This window comes from Chrysemys picta, chromosome 3 (genome assembly GCF_011386835.1).
Source record: "Chrysemys picta bellii isolate R12L10 chromosome 3, ASM1138683v2, whole genome shotgun sequence".
NCBI classification, from domain to species: domain Eukaryota; kingdom Metazoa; phylum Chordata; order Testudines; family Emydidae; genus Chrysemys; species Chrysemys picta.
This window is the reverse complement of record NC_088793.1, coordinates 39,613,291-39,635,809: the sequence shown is the minus strand read 5'-3', so window position 1 is coordinate 39,635,809 and position 22,519 is coordinate 39,613,291. Positions and strand designations below refer to the sequence as shown.

The window sequence follows — 22,519 nt, the reverse complement described above, 5'->3', positions numbered from 1 at the left end:
TAAAATATATTTTATTTAATACATAAAAATGTCTGCAATCTCTGTACACCCGTTCTCCAAGCCAATTGGCTTATTTCTGTTTAGGAATTGCAGTAGAGATGGTTTTTGAGGAGAAAATAGTTACCTTGTAGATCATTTTACAGTACTGTTTGGAAATAATGTGTACATCTCATTAATTCATACTGGTGGACTAATAATACAACATGCTAAGTGTGGCACACACACACAAATCTTTTCCCCATCTTACATCCCTCAGTGTGGAATGTCTTACATAGAAAATAGGTAATGTCTGTTTGTTCATTAAAGTGTGTTGTTCATTATTTAGCTTCAGGTAGAATGTACTTAATAACTAAAAGGTTTTTCATCAATGCTGTGGACTGCTGACACTATGGTGATGGGGCAATAATGGGCATAGGTAGGAATATACCTATAGGAATAGGTAGGGGGAAAGGATAGCTCAGTGGTTTGAGCATTGGCCTGCTAAACCCAGCATTGAGAGTTCAATCCTTAAGGGGGCCCTTTAGGGAACTGGGATAAAAATCTGTCTGGGCATTGGTCCTGCTTTGAGCAGGGGGGTTGGACTAGATGACCTCCTGAGGTCCCTTCTAACCCTGATATTCTATGATTCTAATATAGAAAAGCTTGCCTATGAAAGAGAAAGCATACATCTTGAATGTTGATAGAGAAAAAGTGGGTAATGCTAAAATGTTAGTAATTTTATTGGCTGCTGACTCTGTCTGTTAAGCTGCATTTATAACACTTCATACTGGTAGATATAAAGATATAAAAGACCTCTCCAGAGGTAAACTTTTCTGTCAAGCTAACTTAACATTATCCTATCTTTCTAGAATGCCCTACTAGATTATCTGTATCAAGAGGTGCAGATAAATCTAATAACTTAAAGCATGGGTATTTGACCCTACAGTTCTATAAACCATATTAGAAATCCTCAGAAGGAAAGCCTTGATGCTGTGTAAAAGCTGAAAGCTTGACGGGAATTTATCAAATATTTCATTCTCACTTAATTGTTTTGGCATCTGAGTCATCACCACTATTTCTAGAGCCTTTGCAGGGAAGGCTAGATAAAATAGGATGATCATTTTGTAATTTTTTTCTCATCTAGGTGAGATTTCATAGAAACTGGTATTACAGAAGATGATTTCAAGTCTGTTGGAAAAAAACTACTAGTAAAAGATTCCAGTTTTAGGAATGACTTGAAACTTGGTGTACCATAAGTAGAAGGAATACAAGATTATTGAAGTTTAGTACTAATTCCATCCCCTACATCTGATTTCCCAAGGTATTGTTCTGAGATGAAGACATTTATTATTTATATGGTGCCATTGATTTCTGCACAAAACTTTGCAAGCAGATAAAAAGACAACAAGGTAATTTAAGAGGTGATGTGTAGAATTAGACTCCCATACCATATCGTGTGGCCTGTTTTAAGTTACGCTGTTACCCCTTCCTGTTACTTCCTGTTATCCCCCAGCATGTGTGTTTTTCCCAATTTAGATTCTCTTACTCTCAGACTCAGTGGGCCAAATTTAAAGGTGATGTACGGTAAATTACATGTTGGCAATAGTGTGAATCTAAGGGAGTTTAATTAAGTGTATGCATCTAATTCCGTGTCACATACACATTGAGTAAGCCAGAAAACAGTTGTAATTACACTAGCATAGATTCTCTCTACCCAGAATCACCTTTGATTTTGGCACAAGGTCTCTGAAGTTTAATGATTACAGTCTAGAACAGGAACACAACAAAGACTCACTTATGTGGGTTTTTTTCCTAAATAAAATAGCTTAGGGGTCATTTTTGACTTTGAGACTCAGAGGAGAGAATACATGAGTGTATCACACAAGTGGGAATGGCTACAGACAGTTCATCCAGTGGGCTGGAGAGGGACATAATACTTACACTTTGTTAGAGGGACTCTTATAACCTGGTCCAGTATCCATCTAGATTGTCACCAATCTGTTGTAAGTGGAACCGCTTACTGGGTCCCTTGTGCTTCCGAACTAACTGGGTCCAGGTAGAGTCTAGTCACAGTTTCCAGCACTGTAACCCTAGAGCACACTTCCAGGCTTAGACCTCTTGGGACATGAGATTCCACCATCCAGCCATCCTTGATCCCAATATCAGTGTCTGAGATTTCCCCACCCCCTTATACTTACTCCACATAGCCTGCGGGCACTTTTGGGCTTCTAGATTAATTCCTTCTGTGACAACATGACAGGGAAGCAAGGAACACAGATTTAGCAAAGGAATTTCTCAACCACAGTTACTGTATTTTAAAAAACACTCAAGAGCTATAGATCTTTGAACAAAACAAAAAAGTCCAGAGTCACACTTTCCCCTAGTCTTATCTCATTCCTTCTATAAATCCATGGTTTGTCAGCATTTTTGGCTAGGCAGACTTCTCCTGAAAATCCTTTTTATGTGTGGTGATAGCTGGCCTTTCTGCACAGAGCAGGACCATGCTTTTAAATAGGGCCATATCTCTGTCCCATGAACCCAGACTAAGTCGCTGCAGACCCACCACTTATGCTTGCCCCTACCTCCCTGCAAGGCATCTGTGCAGACAACTCATTGTTTCATGGCAGTGGGCCAGCAGTTGAGAGAGAATCAAAGTAGTTGGTCCCTGATTGAAGTTTTGATGGCTATTAGTGTTAGTCCTTCAGTGATGTGTCCAATGTCTGTCCTGGACATGATGGCTGTTCGGAATGCAATATAGTGGTATATCTTTGGGCATGGTTCAGCCTTGTGCAATCAGAGTCCTACATTTCCACACATAGAGTCAATAATTTGATTCAGACATACACTGCCTCTGTGACAGAGTGGGGTATGCTTCCCCCAGCACTGGCTTTCAAGTGCTATCCAGGAGAGAGAATGTAGTTCTGACAGATGGCAAAGGAAGAGTTGATGCAAGTGGCAGAAAGTGGAAAATGGATACATTTAGTTTTAATCACGCTGAGTTTAGATATCTAGGAAGACTTGTCAGAGAGACAGAGATGCGGAGCTGCACAGAAGGGGAAAAGGTCAAAGCAGAAAGATTGACTTGAAAGTTATTGTACTAGCTGAAAGTACTAGCTGAGCCATGACAGTAGATGAGATTGCCTAGGGATAAGTGTAAAGGGATTAAATGGAGCAGAACATACTTGTGCAGAACGTCAAAGGAACAGGGAACTGACTATAAGATCTGTGGAAATAATCTAATCTCTTGGAATTATTGCCACAATGCATAAAATGCCAAGGTATCATTGGGAGACTCTTTTTATTTTATTTTTCTTTGAGGCAGGTTAATTTACATTAAAAGGCGTAAACTCCCAAAAGACCCCAGAAAAATTAAACAACCTTGGATTTATTCATCTTTTATGAGAAGAAAACATTTCCTTTGCTAGGTTCTTCACAAAGGAGAAGATTGCCTTTTTCTGTCTCGTCAGCTGCCCATGCATGTGAAGTTCAAGTTTGGAGGGTATAAAACTGTCAATTCCTTAAGTGTGGGATAATTTATTGGTGCAAAGCAACAGAAGAAACCAAAGAAAAAACACATAGACAATATTCAGACCTATACACTCACATCCTATGCACTACAAGCTCTAGTGAGTAGTCCTAGTATTAGAGAGGCAGTATCTAGGACCTTTTGTAACTCCAGCAGTATTAGAAATAAACTCTGGTCTGGATGGAACCTGCCATCTCTACCTTGGAATTATGCACACAGTTGGACTGTGATTCTCTCCCCATCGCCCCTTTGTTTTTCTCATGTTTAGATTACAAACTCACTGATTAATAGATTCCCAGAGGACCATTGTCATCATCTAGTCTGACCCCTGGTATAGCACAGGCCAGAGAACGTCCCAAAAATATTTCCTCAAGTATATAGTTTAGAAAAACATCCAGTCTTGATTTAAAAATTGTTAGTGATGGAGAATCCACCGTGACTCTTGGTAAATTGTTCCAGTGGTTAATTACTCTCACTATTAAAAATGTATGCCTTATTTCCTGTCTGACTGGAGGGAAGCGACTGTCATTTGCCATATGGCCAAGTACGTTGAAGCCTCTAGGCACTACTACAATGTAAATCTTTAATAACAATAATTATCTAGCCTTTCCTCTTGCAAATTCCAATATTCTCCAGCATTAAAAAAGTCATAATCCTCGCTGAATGGCTATTGCAACACAACCTGGGCCTCTCACTAGGAGTATTTTAGAGAATACATTTGGAGCAAATGTTTAGCTCTGTTTATAAACTCTGGTGGCTAAATATAACAGTACAACATTTAAAACATCACAGTACCACAAACTTTCTTGGCCTATTCTTAATCCCAGTTAAATATTCAATATATGAAAACACAATTCTAAATAAAATATTCCACCATTCTGGAGCAAAACAAGCCTGAGGCAAAGTTAAACAGAGCCTCAGAATAAACTGCAGTGTATTCTGTCACAAAACTGCAGGTGATATGAATCGACCAGACTGACTGTGTCACAGACTTTAGCAGTTAAATCTGTCCTTTCTCCGCTGCTGCTGCTATTTTCACCAGTAGCCAATATTACCACTTCCTAAATGATAGGGGAAGCTAAAAAAATCTCTCACTCATTGCACCAGCTACTAATCCAATGCACAAGCCCAATGCTAAGTATTATCGAGCCACTGACAGCAACCTGGTGTTCTGACCAAATTCCAACTTTAATAATATTCTTCCTACTTACCACTCCCTGAAATGTCATTTGGGGCAATTCTTCAATTAACTTCCTAAAAGGAATAGAAACAAAAAGTGCACCATGATGTGTTCTGCTTTTGCAGAATGACGGCTGCTTCCCAGCCCAGACTGGACAGGTGAACAAGCATCATATTTACAGCATACACAAAAAGCACTCTGGAATCTTTCAAGGTGAAAGGTTTTAATAAATATAAAGTTATCAGGAGATATAATTGGCAAAGCAAAATACTAGTTGAAAAGCAGAAAAGTATTGATTTCAGCTAGGCTTTTGACAACTTTTCCACTCAAAAGGCAGTTAGCAGCACTTTGGAAGGAGCTTTCCAAACCTGCAGTGAAATGAAATAGCCATCACACATTGAATTATCAATTTACAATTTTTTTGTTGAAAGGCTGACTTTGGCTTCAAATATAATATACCTAGATCATAAATAAATTAGTCTAAGACGAAAAGTGATATACAGTACACTCAAAAAGTGCCAGCTAAAGAAGGGAATACCAAGGAGTGTGGTTGTGATTTTATTGGATTTAGGTAAATTCTGTGTGGGGCTACCATTGATGTCAATAGGAGATTTACATGTAATGAGAGAACAGGATACTGGAGCTGAGTTTTGCCCTGCAGATCTGAGAGCAGAATTTTGTTTCACAGTTGTTTTTATAATCAGGATATGTTTTAATCCTTTTTACCCCCGTCATGGAAAGCTTCTCACTGAAATTCAAAAAGTCCTTGAATGCTTATGTCACAACCCCAGGTTTCCTAATCCTGGGCTCAGGTAACTGATGCCACAGCCAAGCCTCAGAATTTGAAAGTTTACATTGTAACCCTTCACTCTACTCCCTTATTCCAAGTAGCCTGTCCTCAAGAGTGAGGTAATTGGTGATCAATGTGGTAGGTGCTTTTTGTAGATTTCAGAAAAATCCAGGCACTGGACTCTTTTAATGAACTCTTACTTAATTACTTACAAGTAAACCCATGAATGAAGTCTGTTACTGTCCATCTAGAGGTGCCCTCTTTAGCTTCTCAAGCCCAGAGTTTTAGTAGAGATCCCAACTCAGAAGCTTCTGGGCCTTCCATCCTCTGAACTTGTTTTTTATGCCACCTTCCTGGTAGCCCAGATTCCTTATAGTCCCTGTTGGACTAGTCTCTGATGTCTTAAGACTCCATACCCTGTACCTTCATCGAGGTCCTGTAACAACCCACCTCCAGCAGTCAAGATTCAACTCTCCTTTCCAACAGTCCTCGTCCACTGCTAGAATTTGAATGACCATTCCATGGTGGTTCCTAGCAACCAAATGGCCCGCTATGGAGTCCTCAGATGTTAAATCACTGTCTCATGCCCTACCACAGGTTTTAGTTCCCAGAACTCCATATATAAAATTACTTTAATTCAACATATTACCTAACATTTTTCACAGATTTACAGAAAGATCAGTGCATTTCCTACCTGGTGAATATTTTTAAAAATTTAAAAGAAGTAAAATTTATATTATGAATAAACATAATAATTGTAAATCTTTGCTCCCCTTTTCTCAGCTTCAAACATCCAACTGTCTGAGCAAACATTTTACTCCACAAATTATAGAAGTAAGGTGTGTACTAGATAATTAATTATTAATTCAATATTGTAAAGCTTTAATCATGGCAAACCTTAAATCTAGCTGCATCTGCAGTCTGTATTTCTGTTTGAACCTCTTCTGCTCCTAAAAAAGTTTTTATGAAAAGTATAGCTTAGTTTTAATTTATGCTCTTGAAATTATAGTTTTGCTTTAAACTTCCTTCTGTCATCATTACAAATGTATATAATCCCTCTACATTTAGTCTAGATTTGTAACGTATTATATATGCTGGCAGTCCTGCTTTCATAGAGATCTTTTTCTACCACACTAAAGCATATCAGCTGAATTTTTAACACATATTTGTATATAAAGATTAGGACACAATATAAAGACCTTGGCAGTGTGTCATTGATTAGACTTTGCCTCCCTAACTCTGCACTAGTTGACTGCATTTAACAAATTTGTCAACATATGCATAAATGTATTATCATTATAAATTAATTGTATGGAAAAATGTCAGTGGATCACTTCTTGCTTGCTTTTAGGTTATAAAATGACTAATGCTATTCTACAGTTCTGATCACATGATAATGAGGTGTCCTAAAACTGTGAGAGCAATTAAATCAGTAATCCCTGTTTGCTCTGGCATAGTTCTTCCTTTGGGCTAATTTGTTTACAGGGATAAATATACTTATTGATGGAAACATGTAGTGAAACATATATTAAAATTATATTCTAATTACTAGACTAGATTTACTGCTGGTGTAACTCCATTAATGATATTTGCCCAATAGTGTGATATTAGAAAGAAGAGTAAGTTGGTTTAAAAAAAAAGTGTGTTTTAATTTTCTTATCTTTTGTTTACATCAGAAGAGTGTATTATAGTTAGAGATGATGATAATGATAATAATACCTATCTCTTATGTAGCACTTTTAATCAGTAGATCTCAAAGCACTTTACCAAGGAGGTCAGTATGATTATGATGCAGATAGCAGATTGGAATCTCTAAGTTATACATTATTGTATTACAACTAGGGCTGTCGATTAATTACAGTTAGCTCACGTGATTAATTCAACAAAATTAATCACGATTAAAAATAATTGCGATTAATCACAGTTTTAATCATACTGTTAAACAATAGAATCCCAATTGAAATTTATTAAATATTTTTGGATGTTTTTCTACATTTTCAAATATCATCTTTGTCCGGCTTGTCCTCGTCTGTCCCTACAAGCACACAAGTCAACGCCACACCATTCTGTTTTGTTTCAATCATGTTCTTTCCATTTCTGGCCAAAAATTTTTGTCATGGGATCAGCCCAGCGTATTTTTGGTCTGCCCAGCAGTCGCATGTGGTCTCTGGGGATCCAGTCACTGATGCGGGTTGTACACCTATTGTCTACATGACCAGCCCATCTAAGATTTGCGTCGTATATCACCTGCACTACATCGGTCACCTCTGTACATCTTCTGATCTCCTCATTCGGTATATGATCATGGATCATATCTTGCACATTTTCATTTCCATTGCTTTCTGGGTGACAGCAATTTTTTCTTCCTCCACTTTTGTCATTGAGGGGATACCGCAGCTACAGGGCACAAGGGCCAGCACCCCAAAGGCGCTACTGCAAAAAAAATATTATTCTGCCAAACAAGCCACACAAAGCAGAATAAATTGGGAAACTGAGCACAGACTCATGTGTTGGCCTGACCAATGCTCACAACATGAGGTAGCTCAGGATGAAAAATGGAAAACAGCTAGAAACTTGTTGCAAGTCATAACACAAACTATAACTTTCAAATATATTGACTTCAGTTACAACACAGAATACAAAGTGTACAGTGCTCACTTTATATTACTATTTTTGATTACAAATATTTGCACTGTAAAAATTATTTTAAAAAATTGTATTTTTAAATTCACTTCACACAAGTACTGTAGTGCAATCTACTTATCGTGAAAGTGCAATTTACAAATATAGATTTTTTGTTACATAACTGCACTCAAAAAAACCAACCAGTGTAAAACTTTAGAGCCTACAAGTCCACTCAGTCCTACTTCTTGTTCAGCCAACCGCTAAGACAAACAAGTTTGTTGACACTTGCAGAAGACAATGCTGTCCGCTTCTTATTTACAATGTCACCTGAAAGTGAGAACAGGTGTTCGCATGGTACTTTTGTAGCCAACATTGCAAAGTATTTATGTGCCAGATATGCTAAACATTCATATGCCCCTTCATGCTTCAGCCACCATTCCAGAGGATATGCTTCCATGCTGATGATGCTCATTAAAAAAATGTGTTAATTACATTTGTAACTGAGCTCCTTGAGGGAGAATTGTATGTCCCCTGCTCTGTTTTACCCGCATTCTGCCATATATTTCATGTTATAGCAGTCTCGGATGATGACCCAGCACATGTTCATTTTAAGAACACTTTGACTGCAAATTTGACAAAAGTCAAAGAAGGTACCACTGTGGGAATTCTAAAGATAGATACAGCACTCGACCCAAGGATTAAGATCTGAAGTGCCTTCCAAAATCAGAGAGGGATGAGGTGTGGAGCATGCTTTCAGATATCTTAAAAAAGCAAAACTCTGACGTGGAAACTACAGAACCCGAACCATCAAAAAAGAAGATCAGCCTTCTGCTGGTGACATCTGACTCAGATAATGAAAATAAACATGCATTAATTTGCACTGTTTTGAATCGTTATCAAGCAGAACCCGTCATCAGCATGGAGGTATGTCCTCTGGAATGGTGGTTGAAGCACAAAGGGACATATGAATCTTTCACACATCTGGCATGTAAATATCTTTCGAAGCTGGTTACAACAGTGCCATGCGAACGCCTGTTCTCACTTTCAGTTGATGTTTTAAACAAGAAGCAGGCAGCATTATCTCCTGCCAATGTAAACCAACTTGTTTGACTGAGCATTTGGCTGAAGAAGAAGTAGGACTGAGTGGACTTGTAGGCTCTAAAGTTTTACATTGTTTTATTTTTGAATGAAGGGTTTTTGTACATAATTCTACATTTGTAAGTTCAACTTGCATGATAAAGAGATGGCACTACAGTACTTATAATGGGGGAATTGATAAATACTATTCAGTTTGTTTTTTTTACAGTGCAAATATTTGTAATGAAAAATAAATACAAAGTGAGCACTGTATATTTTGTATTCTGTGTTGCATTTGAAATCAAAATATTTGAAAATGTAGAAAACATCCAAAAATATTTAAATAAATGATATTCTATTATTGTTTAACAGTGTGATTAATCACATGATTAATCACAGTTAATTTTTTAATTGCACAATTAGTTGCAATTATTTTTTTTAATCGTTTGACAGCCCTAATTATAACTCAAGCAGACTTTATTATATATACTTAGAACACCACCAAAATGCAGATGACTCTAGGGTGGATATTAGCAGCCAACTGGCACATAACACAAAAATGGAGGGAGGGGAGACTGGCCAGGAACTTCAGGGCAAACTTCTACTCTTAGGGTAAGTGTCATGGTATCTTTAAGGAGCCACGACACTGGAAATGGAAGGGGAAGTAATGAAGGGAGCAGTAAGACAGGAAGTTTGGAGCATGTGTGTATGGCGGGGAGAGCGGAGAAGAAGAATGAAAGGACCAGCACTGGGCAATATCCACCTGTATGCATCACGTTGACTGTACTAGTTAATACAGTCACTTGGCTCATTGCCCACCAATACAAGACAACTATTTCCCAAAGGAAAGAACAGCTCCCTCATTGTACATTTGGCAAACAACTGTTAGCATGTAATCACAGTACAGAGTATATAGTTGTGGAGCAATTCAATTTAGTTTCGATCACACATCCTTCCCATTAGTGGGAGGGTAAACTGTAGATTAACACACAGACACTGTTCTCCCTTTCCTACCACTCACAAAGTATTCAAACCCTTGTCAACGGAATGGACCCCCTCACACAGCTCTAACCTTCTTTGTTCCTCTCTTATAATTAAACTCATTCTGTGCCCCCTTCTCTGGGTCTGCATTCACCTTCCTCCCCACTCAGACCTGCTTAAGCTCCAGCCATTTTCTTACTAGGACTCTACTGTGCAGGAAACTTTCACTTACCTCCTGTGCTAGTGCCATCTGTCTCAACCACTCATAAAACCCACAGAAAAGAGCCAGTTCCCATGCTTTATCCATGGGGGAACTAGGCAATTTTGTGAGGATTCAAGGCACAAATGAGAGTAGAGGTAGAGATACATCTCAGCTCCAAAGTTCAGATTTGGATCTGAACTTTCTTCAAAGTTCAGCAGTGTTTGGATCCAGAGATTTGGTTCAGCCTATTATGGAGATGAAGGCCAGCTGCAAGGTTTGGAACTGGATCCAGATTTCACCAAAACTGAAACAGTTTGGTATGAGATTTTGGTTTGAGCCCAGTTGCTAATTTTGAAACCATAAGAAATAAGTGTCATATACCCATTTGATATTAGTAAAGAAGTACCATATGACATTATCTAGCATTTTTCATTTTTTAAAATAGTCTATTATATGATATTCAATGGAATAGAATGGCTAACACCTTGAAATGCCCTAAAACATGCATTGGCTTTGCCAGTGTAATATCAGAATGAAGTGTATTGTTTTTTTCCTTATGTCAATATCATTGTCAATATGTTAAGCTGAGTACTAGAGAGAAGGTAAAACTAACTTTTCAAATGTAATGAGAGTTTGGGCTGGATTGTTGGAAGACCAAAGATTACACTCGTGCATCTGTACTAGCAAATCATCGAATCAACAGGTGACAAATATAAATCTGAGAATAAGAATACAAATGTTCTGATATGTAGAATGAGAAATTTAACCTTAATTGTCCAGGAGTAACCCAGTAATAAGACATGGCACTGTGGAAAAGGTTGGCAACAGACTGTTGCCAGACCAAAAAATATATATATATTACTTTATATTTACTTTCAAGAAATGAAGTAAAGATAATGATATCCTATTATGATGTCAGGTACCAAGTTGGTGGAATCTCCTTCCTTGGAGGTTTTTAAGGCCCAGCTTGACAAAGCCCTGGCTGGGATGATTTAGTTGGGAATTGGTCCTACTTTGAGCAGGGGGTTGGACTAGATGACCTGCTGAGGTCCCTTCCAACCCTAATATTCTATGATTCTATGATTCTATGTGAGCATGTATGAAATGTCAAAATGCAGTGTACTATTAAACATGAGATAGATTACTGTAATAAATTTTCATAAAGATTTTCTCATGTGCTCCCTTCAGCACACTTAAAAAAAAAATCTGAGAAAATAACCGTAAGAAGCAGATTGATCCAAAAAGTCTTTAATGTGTACTACAGGCGAGTCATTTCAATTTTGAATATATGGATTTGAAAAATAGGTGCATGTAACTGCAAAATGAAAGTAAAGGGAATAAGTAAAAGCACAAAAAGAAATAAAACCAACTATGACAACATTCATCTAAAACAAAGTTCTTTATTTTTTTTCCTTTTCAAAACATCTGTATAAACAAAACCCAACAAGTATGTGACCTGATTTCTTTCTGAATTGAAAAAAATGTCACCTTAGATATAGAAAAACAATCAAACAAATCACACCAGTACAAAATTCTGTTCAAAACTCTCTCTATAAATGAAGCTCTATGTTAAGTTATTATGTGGACCTATGTCATGTTCATAGTCTTTCATCAGCCCTCTGCATGGAGTGAACATCATCCTCTGATATAAGGGCAAATTTTCAAAATAAATATCATAGGTAAATAAAACTGATTAGGTAGCATACATTTTAAATGCATGTCCAGGCATTGTATTTTCACCTAAATTTATTTTTTCTACCCTTTTTTAAAGCACAGAACTGTTACACTTCGTAGACAACCAGTTGGTGGCTTGGGCTTAAGTATAAAGGTATGGATAATGTTTTGTTTTCATTTCTCTTTTTAAACTTCAGTATGTTTAGTGAGTGATGGTCTCAGTTGAGATTTCATTATTTATACACATCTTTTACAGGGGGGTGCTGAGCACAAAGTCCCTGTCGTCATATCAAAAATATTTAAAGACCAAGCAGGTAAATATATATCTATATCTATACTTAAATAGGTTTCTGGTGTTATGCATATGATAGTCTTTTTTGAAAATGAAGTTCACTGTAACTCAGAATTAAGTATATTTATGGATCATTACATCAGCATTACGATATCTTTAAGTCTTTCTGCAAATGTTGAATGGCTGTATATGGACAATTGTCTCTGATTCTGATTTCAAATAATCTGTAGTCTTATAAAGTTGGGGAATGGTAGTTAAAATTTTATCTGATAAATACTCACCTTAGAAATTTTTATGACAGTAACACATCCTAATTATAAACACTGCCTTTAACATTCCTTTGTGCGGAAAAAAATTTGACATGAGAAAATGACTGCATCACTTAATTTTAATAACATGGGATAAACAAATATAAGCCAACTAGAATCTTTTTCCAGAACTGTAATTCATCACCATATGGTGATGACTAAACCTGCCTAGATGCAAATAGGCAGCCATCAACAATGCTGAATAAATATATGAATCAGTGTAATAAAACACACAACTAAAGCATTACACTGACAATCACCCAGTCCAAATAACCTAAACAAGACCCTATGTACCAGTTAAGCCCTGCACTAAGGATGGAATTTATCCCAGCACAGAGGGAACAACGGTGAACTTCACTCTTAAAAATGCACAGTACAAGCATGGCAAGAAAATAAATAATAATAAAATAAAAAGTAGGCAACTAGGAATAAGGAGAATGCTCTAATAATTAAATAATGGTAATCATCCTAAATTGAAGTTGTCAATAAAAGAAAGTCATTTAGGGCCATCATGGACACAACAGGTTCACTCAAAAATTACATTTGTATGTTTAAGTTAAATAATCAGACACACAAATTTGTAACAATGTAGGTAATTTTGATAACTTTCATGCACAAACGCCAGGCTTTGTGGGAGCACTGGATGCATGCATGTTTTTGGGGGGTACCTATTGCACTCAAGATTGAAAATCTGTCCCTAAAAGTCACATGTTGAAAGAAATCCTGCAACTGTATGTCTGAGGAAGGCAGTGAATAGCATTGAACAGGGGTTAGTGCTACACCATGGGAATCCATGCCTCTGTCTACTGTGGAGCAGAGCTGCTGTAGATCCCTGACGAGGGGGTGCACTGTGGGTGGGCCAAGGAAATGGCAGGGTAATGGCCAATGGGCCAGCAAGCAGTGTAGAACCACTTACCTAGTAAACAGAGTGTGGGAGAAGCTGTACATATCTACTGCCTACTGCAGCTTGGGGCTGAAGATTAGACTCTTCAGTGAGTCATAGACTTTAAGGTCAGAAGGGACCATTATGATCATCTAGTCTGACCTCCTGCACAATGCAGGCCACAGAATCTCACCCCCACTCCCACAACAAAGCCCTAACCTATGTCTGAGCTATTGAAGTCCTCAAATCATGGTTTAAAGACTTCAAGGTACAGAGAATCCTCCAGCAAGTGACCTGTGCCCCACGCTGCAGAGGAAAGCAAAAACCCCCCAGGGCCTTTGCCAATCTGCCCTGGAGGAAAATTCCTTCCTAACCCCAAATATGGTGATCAGCTAAACCCTGAGCATGTGGGCAAGACTCATGTGCCAGACACACAGGAAAGAATTCTCTGTAGTAACTCAGATCCCACCCCATCTAACATCTCATCACAGGCCATTGGGCATATTTACTGCTAATAGTCAAAGATAAATTAATTGCCAAAATCCCATCATACCATACCATCCATAACTTTATCAAGCTTAGTCTTGAAGCCAGATATGTTTTTTGACCCTATTGCTCCCCTTGGAAGGCTGTTCCAGAACTTTACTCCTCTGATGGTTAGAAACCTTCAACTATGTCAAGTCTAAACTTCCTGCGTATGGATAAGTGTTCAAACTAGTTATTTTGGCTGTGCATGCCATACTAATATCCCATCCATTTTGAATTATTGTATGTCAACAGCACAGAAAATGACATTGATGATTATTACAAGATATGAGTTGCTGATCCAATTAGGGTTCTTTCTTTCAGAATATCGATGGATACAAACATTCAGGGGTACCTCTAATAACTACATTTTCCTTCCTAAAAGTCATGCCCAGCTTTAGTATAAAAGTAAAAATTGCCTACAAAGAGCATGAGAAACTGGAAATCCAGATGTCCTACACACCACATTATCTTTGGGAGATATAAAATCTCTACAAGATAGAAATATCCTGCACACAAGATTAAAAAAAAATCACCTCTTCCAAAGTGTCAATACTTTCAGTTACCAGGATTATATTTAATCAAGAATTTAATACTAATGAGGCTGAGAGAACCTATCCAGGCACAACTGTCATTGGTGACCTTGGGGAAGGGCAATTTCCTTTCTCTGAGATATCTTCTCTGTTTATAGGAGATACAAAAAGAGGACCGTCCCTAGTAGTATTCTTTATGCTACAAACTAGAAAAAAATATAAATATTTTAATCAGAAATCTGACCTGCCAGTTCTACCAGTTATCATACAGAGAGCTGCAAGGCGAAAGAACAATAGAGAAAGGCAGACTGATCTCAAGTAAGTCTTCTGAATAAACATTCAGACATGCTCAATGTGAATAAGAATTTGTGTATCCCAGGTGTTAATAATAATGAAATTGACAGCCTAGCTGGAAATATAGCTCAGAGAAGAGTATTAAGATGAGCTACTGCTTGACGCAAGTAAATTAATTTGAGAAAGAGTGATATCACACCGTGATTTCTCTACTACTGAAAAGCCCTTGCGCTGTGGTAGCTAGTCATCCCAGCAGCATGAGTCACAGAGTAACCAAAAATCTCCACAAGCTATAAAATACATTTTGCATATTTTTTTTTATTTTGTTGATAAATATATACAGATTTAAGGACAACTTGTGATTTGATTTAATCTCACAACTCACTCTCTGCAGTAGTGAAACGCAATGCCAGAACGTTCAAAGAATGTAGTATTGTGTGAGGGTATGTCTACACTACGAAATTAGGTCAAATTTATAGAAGCCAGTTTTATAGATATCGGTTTTATACAGTCGATTGTTTGTGTCTCCACATAAAATGCTCTAAGTGCATGAAGCCGGCGGACCGCGTCCACAGTACCGAGGCTAGCGTCGACTTCCGGAGCATTGCACTGTGGGTAGCTATCCCACAGTTCCCGCAGTCTCCGCTGCCCATTGGAATTCTGGGTTGAGATCCCAATGCCTGATGATGCAAAACATTGTCGCGGGGGGGTTGTGGGTACATGCCGTCAGGCCCCTCCCCATCCGTCAGAGCAACGGCAGACAATCGATTCGCGCCTTTTTACCTGGGTTACCTGTGCAGACAACATACCACGGCAAGCATGGAGCCCGCTCAGCTCAGCTCAGCTCACCATCACCATATGTCATCTGGGTGCCGGCAGACGTGGTACTGCATTGCTACACAGCAGCAGCTAATTGCCTTTTGGCAGTAGACGGTGCAGTATGACTGGTAGCCTTCATCGGCTATCTGGGTGCTGGCAGACGTGGGGCTGCATTGCTACACAGCAGCAGCCCCTTGCCTTTTGGCAGTAGATGGTGTATTACGAGTGGTATCAGTCATCGTCGTACTCCAGTTCAATCATAGGCCCCCCTGGGCAGACATGCTTTGTCTCCTGGAGACTCAGTCCTGCTGGCAGTCCTATTGAACCGTCTTGACGATGATGGCTAGCAGTCGTAGTACAGTATCTTCTGCCAAGCACCCAGAAGATGCCGAGGGCTATCAGTCATGCTGCACCGTCTGCTGCCAGCTTAAGATGTAAAAAATAGATGGATCAGATTTGTTCTGTATTCATTTGCTTCCCCCTCCCTCCGTGAAATCAACGGCCTGCTACACCCAGGGTTTTTAGTTCAATCTTTGAGGAGGCCATTCTGTGTGACAGTTGTTTGTGTTTCTCCCTGATGCACAGACACCTTTGTTGATTCTAATTCCCTGTACCCGTACGCCATGTCGTCAGTCGCCCCTCCCTCCCTCCGTCAGTTTCGTGCCTTTTTTCAGACCAGACGCCATAGCACTGGGATCATGGAGCCTGCTCAGATCACCGCGGCAATTATGAGCACTATGAACACCACGCGCATTGTCCTGGAGTATGTACAGAGTAGGACATGCCAAAGCAAAACCAGGACCAGCCGATGAGGCGATTGCAGCGCGGCGATGAGAGTGATGAGGAAATTGACATGGACACAGGCCTCACACAAGGTATGGGCCACAGCAATGTTCAAATCATGGTGTTACAGGTGCAGGTTCATGCCGTGGAATGCCGATTCTGGGCCCGGGAAACAAGCACAGACTGGTGGGACCGCATCGTGTTGCAGGTCTGGGATGATTCCCAGTGGCTGCGAAACTTTCGCATGCGTAAGGGCACTTTCATGGAACTTTGTGACTTGCTTTCCCCTGCCCTGAAGTGCCAGAATACCAGGATGAGAGCAGCCCTCACAGTTGAGAAGCGAGTGGCGATAGCCCTGTGGAAGCTTGCAATGCCAGACAGCTACCGGTCAGTCGGGAATCAATTTGGAGTGGGCAAATCTACTGTGGGGGCTGCTGTGATCCAAGTTGCCAGGGCAAACAAACACCTGCTGATATCGAGGGTAGTGACTCTGGGAAACGTGCAGGCCATAGTGGATGGCTTTGCTGCAATGGGATTCCCAAACTGTGGTGGGGCGATAGACGGAACCCATATCCCTATCTTGTCACCGGAGCACCAAGCCACTGAGTACATAAACCGCAAGGGGTACTTTTCAATGCTGCTGCAAGCCCTGGTGGATCACAAGGGATGTTTCACCAACATCAACATGGGATGACCGGGAAAGGTACATGATGCTCTGGTCTGTTTCGAAAGCTGGAGGAAGGGACTTTATTCCCAGACCAGAAAATAACCGTTGGGGATGTTGAAATGCCTATCGTGATCCTTGGGGACCCAGCCTATCCCTTAATGCCATGGCTCATGGAGCCATACACAGGCAGCCTGGACAGTAGTCAGGACCTGTTCAACTACAGGCTGAGCAAGTGCCGAATGGTGGTGGAATGTGCATTTGGACGTTTAAAAGCGCGCTGGCGCAGCTTACTGACTCGCTCAGACCTCAGCGAACAGAATATCCCCATTGTTATTGCTGCTTGCTGTGCGCTCCACAATATCTGTGAGAGTAAGGGGGAGACATTTATGGCGGGCTGGGAGGTTGAGGCAAATCGCCTGGCCACTGATTACGCGCAGCCAGACACCAGGGCGGTTAGAAGAGTACAGCAGGGCGCGGTGCACATCAGAGAAGCTTTAAAAATGAGTTTTGTGACTGGCCAGGCTAGGGTGTGAAACTTCTCTTTGTTTCTCCTTGATGAACTCTCTGCCCACCCCCCACCCGGTTCACTCTACTTCCCTGTAAACCAACCACCCCACCCTCCTCTCCCCTATCCGAGCACTGCTTGCAGAGGCAATAAAGTCATTGTTACTTCACATTCATGCATTCTTTATTAATTCATCACACAACTAGGGGGATAATTGCCAAGGTAGCCCGAGAGGGGTGGGGGAGGAGGGAAGGAAAAGGACACACTACAGTTTAAAACTTTAAAACTTTAACACTTATTGAAGGCCAGCCTTCTGATGCTTGGGCAATCATCTGGGGTGGAGTGACTGGGTGGCCGGAGGCCCCCCCCACCGTGTTCTTGGGCGTCTGGGTGAGGAGGCAATGGGACTTGGGGAGGAGGGCTGTTGGTTACACAGGGGCTGTAGCAGCGGTCTCTGCTCCTGCTGCCTTTCCTGCAGCTCAACCATACGCTGGAGCATATCAGTTTGATGCTCCAGCAGCCGGAGCATCGACTCTTGCCTTCTGTTGCAAGCTGACGCCACCTATCATCTTCAGCCTGCCACTTCCTCTGTTCATCCCGCGATTCAGCCCGCCACCTCTCCTCTCGTTCATACTGTGCTTTTCTGTAGTCTGACATTGACTGCCTCCACGCATTCTGCTGTGCTCTTTCAGTGTGGGAGGACATCTGGAGCTCCGTGAACATATCATCCTGAGTCCGCCGTTTTCTCCTTCTAATCTTTGCTAGCCTCTGTGAAGGAGAAACATTTGCAGCTGGTGGAGAACAAGGGAGAGGTGGTTAAAAAAGACACATTTTAGAGAACAATGGGTACACTCTTTCACGTTAAATTTTGCTGTTCACATTACACAGCACATGTGCTTTCGTTACAAGGTCGCATTTTTCCTCTTATATTGAGGGCCTGCCGGTTTGGTGTGAAAGATCACTCACGCGGTGCCAGGCAACAGAATTCAGTTTGCAGGCAGCCATGGTAAGCCACAGTCTTTTGGCTTTTTTAACCCTCATAACATGTGGGAATGGTTTCAAACAGTAGCGCCCTCATTTCCCATACCAAGGACCCGTTGGGTTGGCCATTTAAAATGGGTTTGCAATGTAAAAGGAGGGGCTGGAGTTTCCGGGTTAACATGCAGCACAAACCCAACTACCCTCCCCCCACACACACACCCAATTCTCTGGGATGATCCCTTCACCCCTTCCCCCCCACCGTGTGGCTAACAGCAGGGAACATTTCTGTTCAGCCGAGCAGGAACGGGCACCTCTGAATGCCCCCTTAATAAAATCTCCCCATTTCAACCAGGTGACCGTGAATGATATCACTCTCCTGAGGATAACAAAGAGAGATAAGGAATGGATGTTGTCTGCATGCCAGCAAACACCAGGACCATATGCTGCCATGCTTTGTTATGCAATGATTACGGACTACCTGCTACTGGCCTGGCATGGTAAAGTGTCCTACCATGGCGGACGGGATAAGGCAGCCCTCCCCAGAAACCTTTTGCAAAGGCTTTGGGAGTACATGAAGGAGAGCTTTCTGGAGATGTCCCTGGAGGATTTCCGCTCCATCCCCATACACGTTAACAGACTTTTCCAGTAGCTGTACTGGCCGCAATTGCCAGGGCAAATTAATCATTAATCATTAAACATGCTTGCTTTTAAACCATGTGTAGTATTTACAAAGGTACACTCACCAGAGGTCCCTTGTGTGCCCTCAGGGTCTGGGAGCAACCCTTGGGTGAGTTCGGGGGTTACTGGTTCCAGGTCCAAGGTGATAAACATATCCTGGCTGTTGGGGAAACCGGTTTCTCCGCTTCCTTGCTGCTGTGAGCTATCTACATTATCTTCATCCTCATCTTCCTCGTACCCCGAACCCGCTTCCCTGTGTGTTTCTCCTTTGAAGGAATCAAAGCACACGGTTGGGGTAGTGGTGGCTGCACCCCCTAGCATGGCATGCAGCTCCGCGTAGAAGCGTCATGTTTGCGGCTCTGCCCCGGACCTTCCGATTGCCTCTCTGGCTTTGTGGTAGGCTTGCCTTAGCTCCTTAATTTTCACGCGGCACTGCTGTGCGTCCCTGTTATGGCTTCTGTCCTTCATGGCCTTGGAGACCTTTTCTAATATTTTGCCATTTCGTTTACTGCTACGGAGTTCAGCTAGCACTGATTCATCTCCCCATATGGCGAGCAGATCCCGTACCTCCTGTTCGGTCCATGATGGAGCTCTTTTGCAATCCTGGGACTCCATCACGGTTACCTGTGCTGATGAGCTCTGGGTGGTCACCTGTGCTCTCCACGCTGAGCAAACAGGAAATGAAATTCAAACGTTCGCGGGGCTTTTCCTGTCTACCTGATCAGTGCATCTGAGTTGAGAGTGCTGTCCAGAGTGGTCACAATGAAGCACTGTGGGATAGCTCCCGGAGGCCAATAACGTTGAATTCCGTCCACACTACCCCAAATCCGACCCACAAAGGCCTATTTTAGCGCTAATCCCCTCGTCGGAGGTGGAGTAAAGAAACCGGTTTAAAGGGCCCTTTAAGTCGAAAGAAAGGGCTTCGTCGTGTGGACGTGTCCAGGCTTAATTCGATTTAACCCTGTTAAAGTCGACCTAAACTCATAGTGTAGACCAGGCCTGAGACTCAAATCTTGGCATGGCTAACAGTGCCTGAATAAGCTGCCTTGTTACCAGGGCAATTTACCACTCCCAGTAGTCACTTTATAAGTGCATTGCTGTGGTAAGCACTGCTTGGTGAGGCCATGGCAGAATTATAGCAGTTAAGCTTGAGCTGCAGGAGCCTTGTGGGAGTGAAATGGGGCCTTTGACCTGCATCTCCCTGTCCACCTCCTCTCAGATGACAGCCTACCAACTGTGATTGTTCTGTTTGTAACTTCCAAATTAGATTACTGTAACTCACTCAACTGAGAGTTCAGTGGGGGTGTCAAAAAGAAGTTCCTCGGTACCACATGCAGCAGCCCATTTCCTAAGCAGAATAACAAGCCTACTGTTATGACTTCAAATGTTTAAAATATAATTATAGGTGCTCATCCAGTACTCTAATAAATTAAGACTCATGGTATAAACAAAAGGACTGCCTTTTACATATATCTATTTGCACCATCCTCAATAGCCTTCACAAAGAGGGGAAAAACATATCACCAGTGTTTCATGTTCTCCATGGCCTCTCTCTTACGTACTAATTTTCCGTTCATGATCTACCAAATGTATTGTACTTATTATTCAGGTTGCTGGATCTCTTGATAGCCAGAGTGAAATGGGAGCCCAAGGCCAAATCAACAAATTAATTCAAACACACACACATTCCAAATAAAAATGATTACATATGAGAGACACTAATATCAGAGTCCACACTGGTCCAACACAAATGTGCGTTTTTAATAGCAGCACATAAATATCAGAGTGAAGATGTGTTAGACATGCAGTTGATTATGAGAGATTGTATAAAGTATTTCCTCAGGAGGAGAATGTTCATAAACTGACAGTGAAATATAATATTGCAAAACTTGAAATGGATGGTATTAAAACTTGATAAGGAAAAAGTTGTCTTTCCTGGAAATGATGGAATATCACACACAGAGGAAAACTTTGGTATAGAAGAAGGAAAGAGCTATCTCTGACTAGCTATCTAGATATTAATACAGTGCTCAGTGCTAGTATATCTGAACACTTTCTGGAATAAGAGAGTGGATGAACGATAGGGTTCATTATCAGTGCCTTTTGGAAGAAAATATGAGTCACCCTTGTGGGTTGAAAAGCTATGTCCTATTAGGAGCAAAGTGTTTTACTATGTATGTCTAAAAGAGGAAAGAGTTCTTGGGGAAAGCGATAGTAATGTGATTTTTCTTTTGCTTTTTTGGGGCAAAACCCCATTTTAAAAAAATATATATATTTGGAAAAAAGTTCTTATGTTTGTGGATCTTTCTAGACAAATGCAATTAAAGGATTTTGAAGTGGAGAACTGAAAAATATAGATTTCACATGTTGTGTGAAATCTTTACCCAGCTAAATTACTTTAGAAGGAACAAAGTATATCTGATTATGATGTGCAGATATTTTAGGATAGCCAGTTGATTAATTAGGTACAGTATCTTTAGAAGGAAGAAATAATTGCAAAGTAAGGGCAAACCTGATGGAAATATTTAATTGTAAGTTTTGTTGCAGGGTCCATATCTTTATATGCCATGGAAACCACTAGATGCACCCCTGGTGTATAAACAAATTATTATTGATATAAATAGAATGTTTCCAAAATGGTGAATTTGATCCAAAAAGAAAAAAGTGTAAGGGGTTTTACTTTCCCCCCCATCTTTTCTTTTTCTGGGTGTCTTTAATTTTCTGCAATTTTTTAGAAGCTTTGATATTGACAAGGATTTCCAGGTTCTATTCTTCTTTTCTCTGAGATTACTGTAAAGGCAAGCTTTTGTGCAGTTTATGTGCAGATGACCATGTGGCACTTTTAAGTGTTGTTAATACCTTCTATCTTTGTGCAACTCTTACATGTATTATGTAATCATAAACATTACTACTAAGTTTACTTATGGTACTATATTATCAGATGAGTGGACCAATGGAGTTATAGTGAAGATACCAAGAAAGGAACTCTCAGTGATTGTAATAACTGGTGTGGTATCAAACTTTTATCTGTGCCAAACAAAGTATTGTGTAAGATCACAGTCCAGCATATATCAGAGGCAGTTGACCGCATTCTCAGAAAAGAGTAAGCTGGTTTTCGGAAAGGGCGTGGATGCACAGACCAGATCTTCACTCTGCGAAACATAATAGAACAGTGCTTAGAATGGCAACGGCAACTCTACATACATTTAATAGACTT

General features: G+C 40.6%; 1 protein-coding gene across 4 annotated transcripts in view; it reads left to right on the top strand.

Annotated features, from left to right (window-relative positions):
* SNTG2 (syntrophin gamma 2) overlaps positions 1 to 22,519 on the top strand; it is a 467,752-nt gene that overhangs the window by 229,637 nt on the left and 215,596 nt on the right. For 3 of the 4 annotated variants that reach the window (XM_042848764.2, XM_024101595.3, XM_042848765.2), the window contains exons 3-4: positions 12,132 to 12,188; positions 12,291 to 12,348. In XM_042848764.2, coding sequence (XP_042704698.2) covers positions 12,132 to 12,188; positions 12,291 to 12,348 — 115 coding nt within the window. The remainder of the gene's footprint in view (positions 1 to 12,131; positions 12,189 to 12,290; positions 12,349 to 22,519) is intronic. The other variant, XM_008163718.4, reaches the window with a different exon arrangement.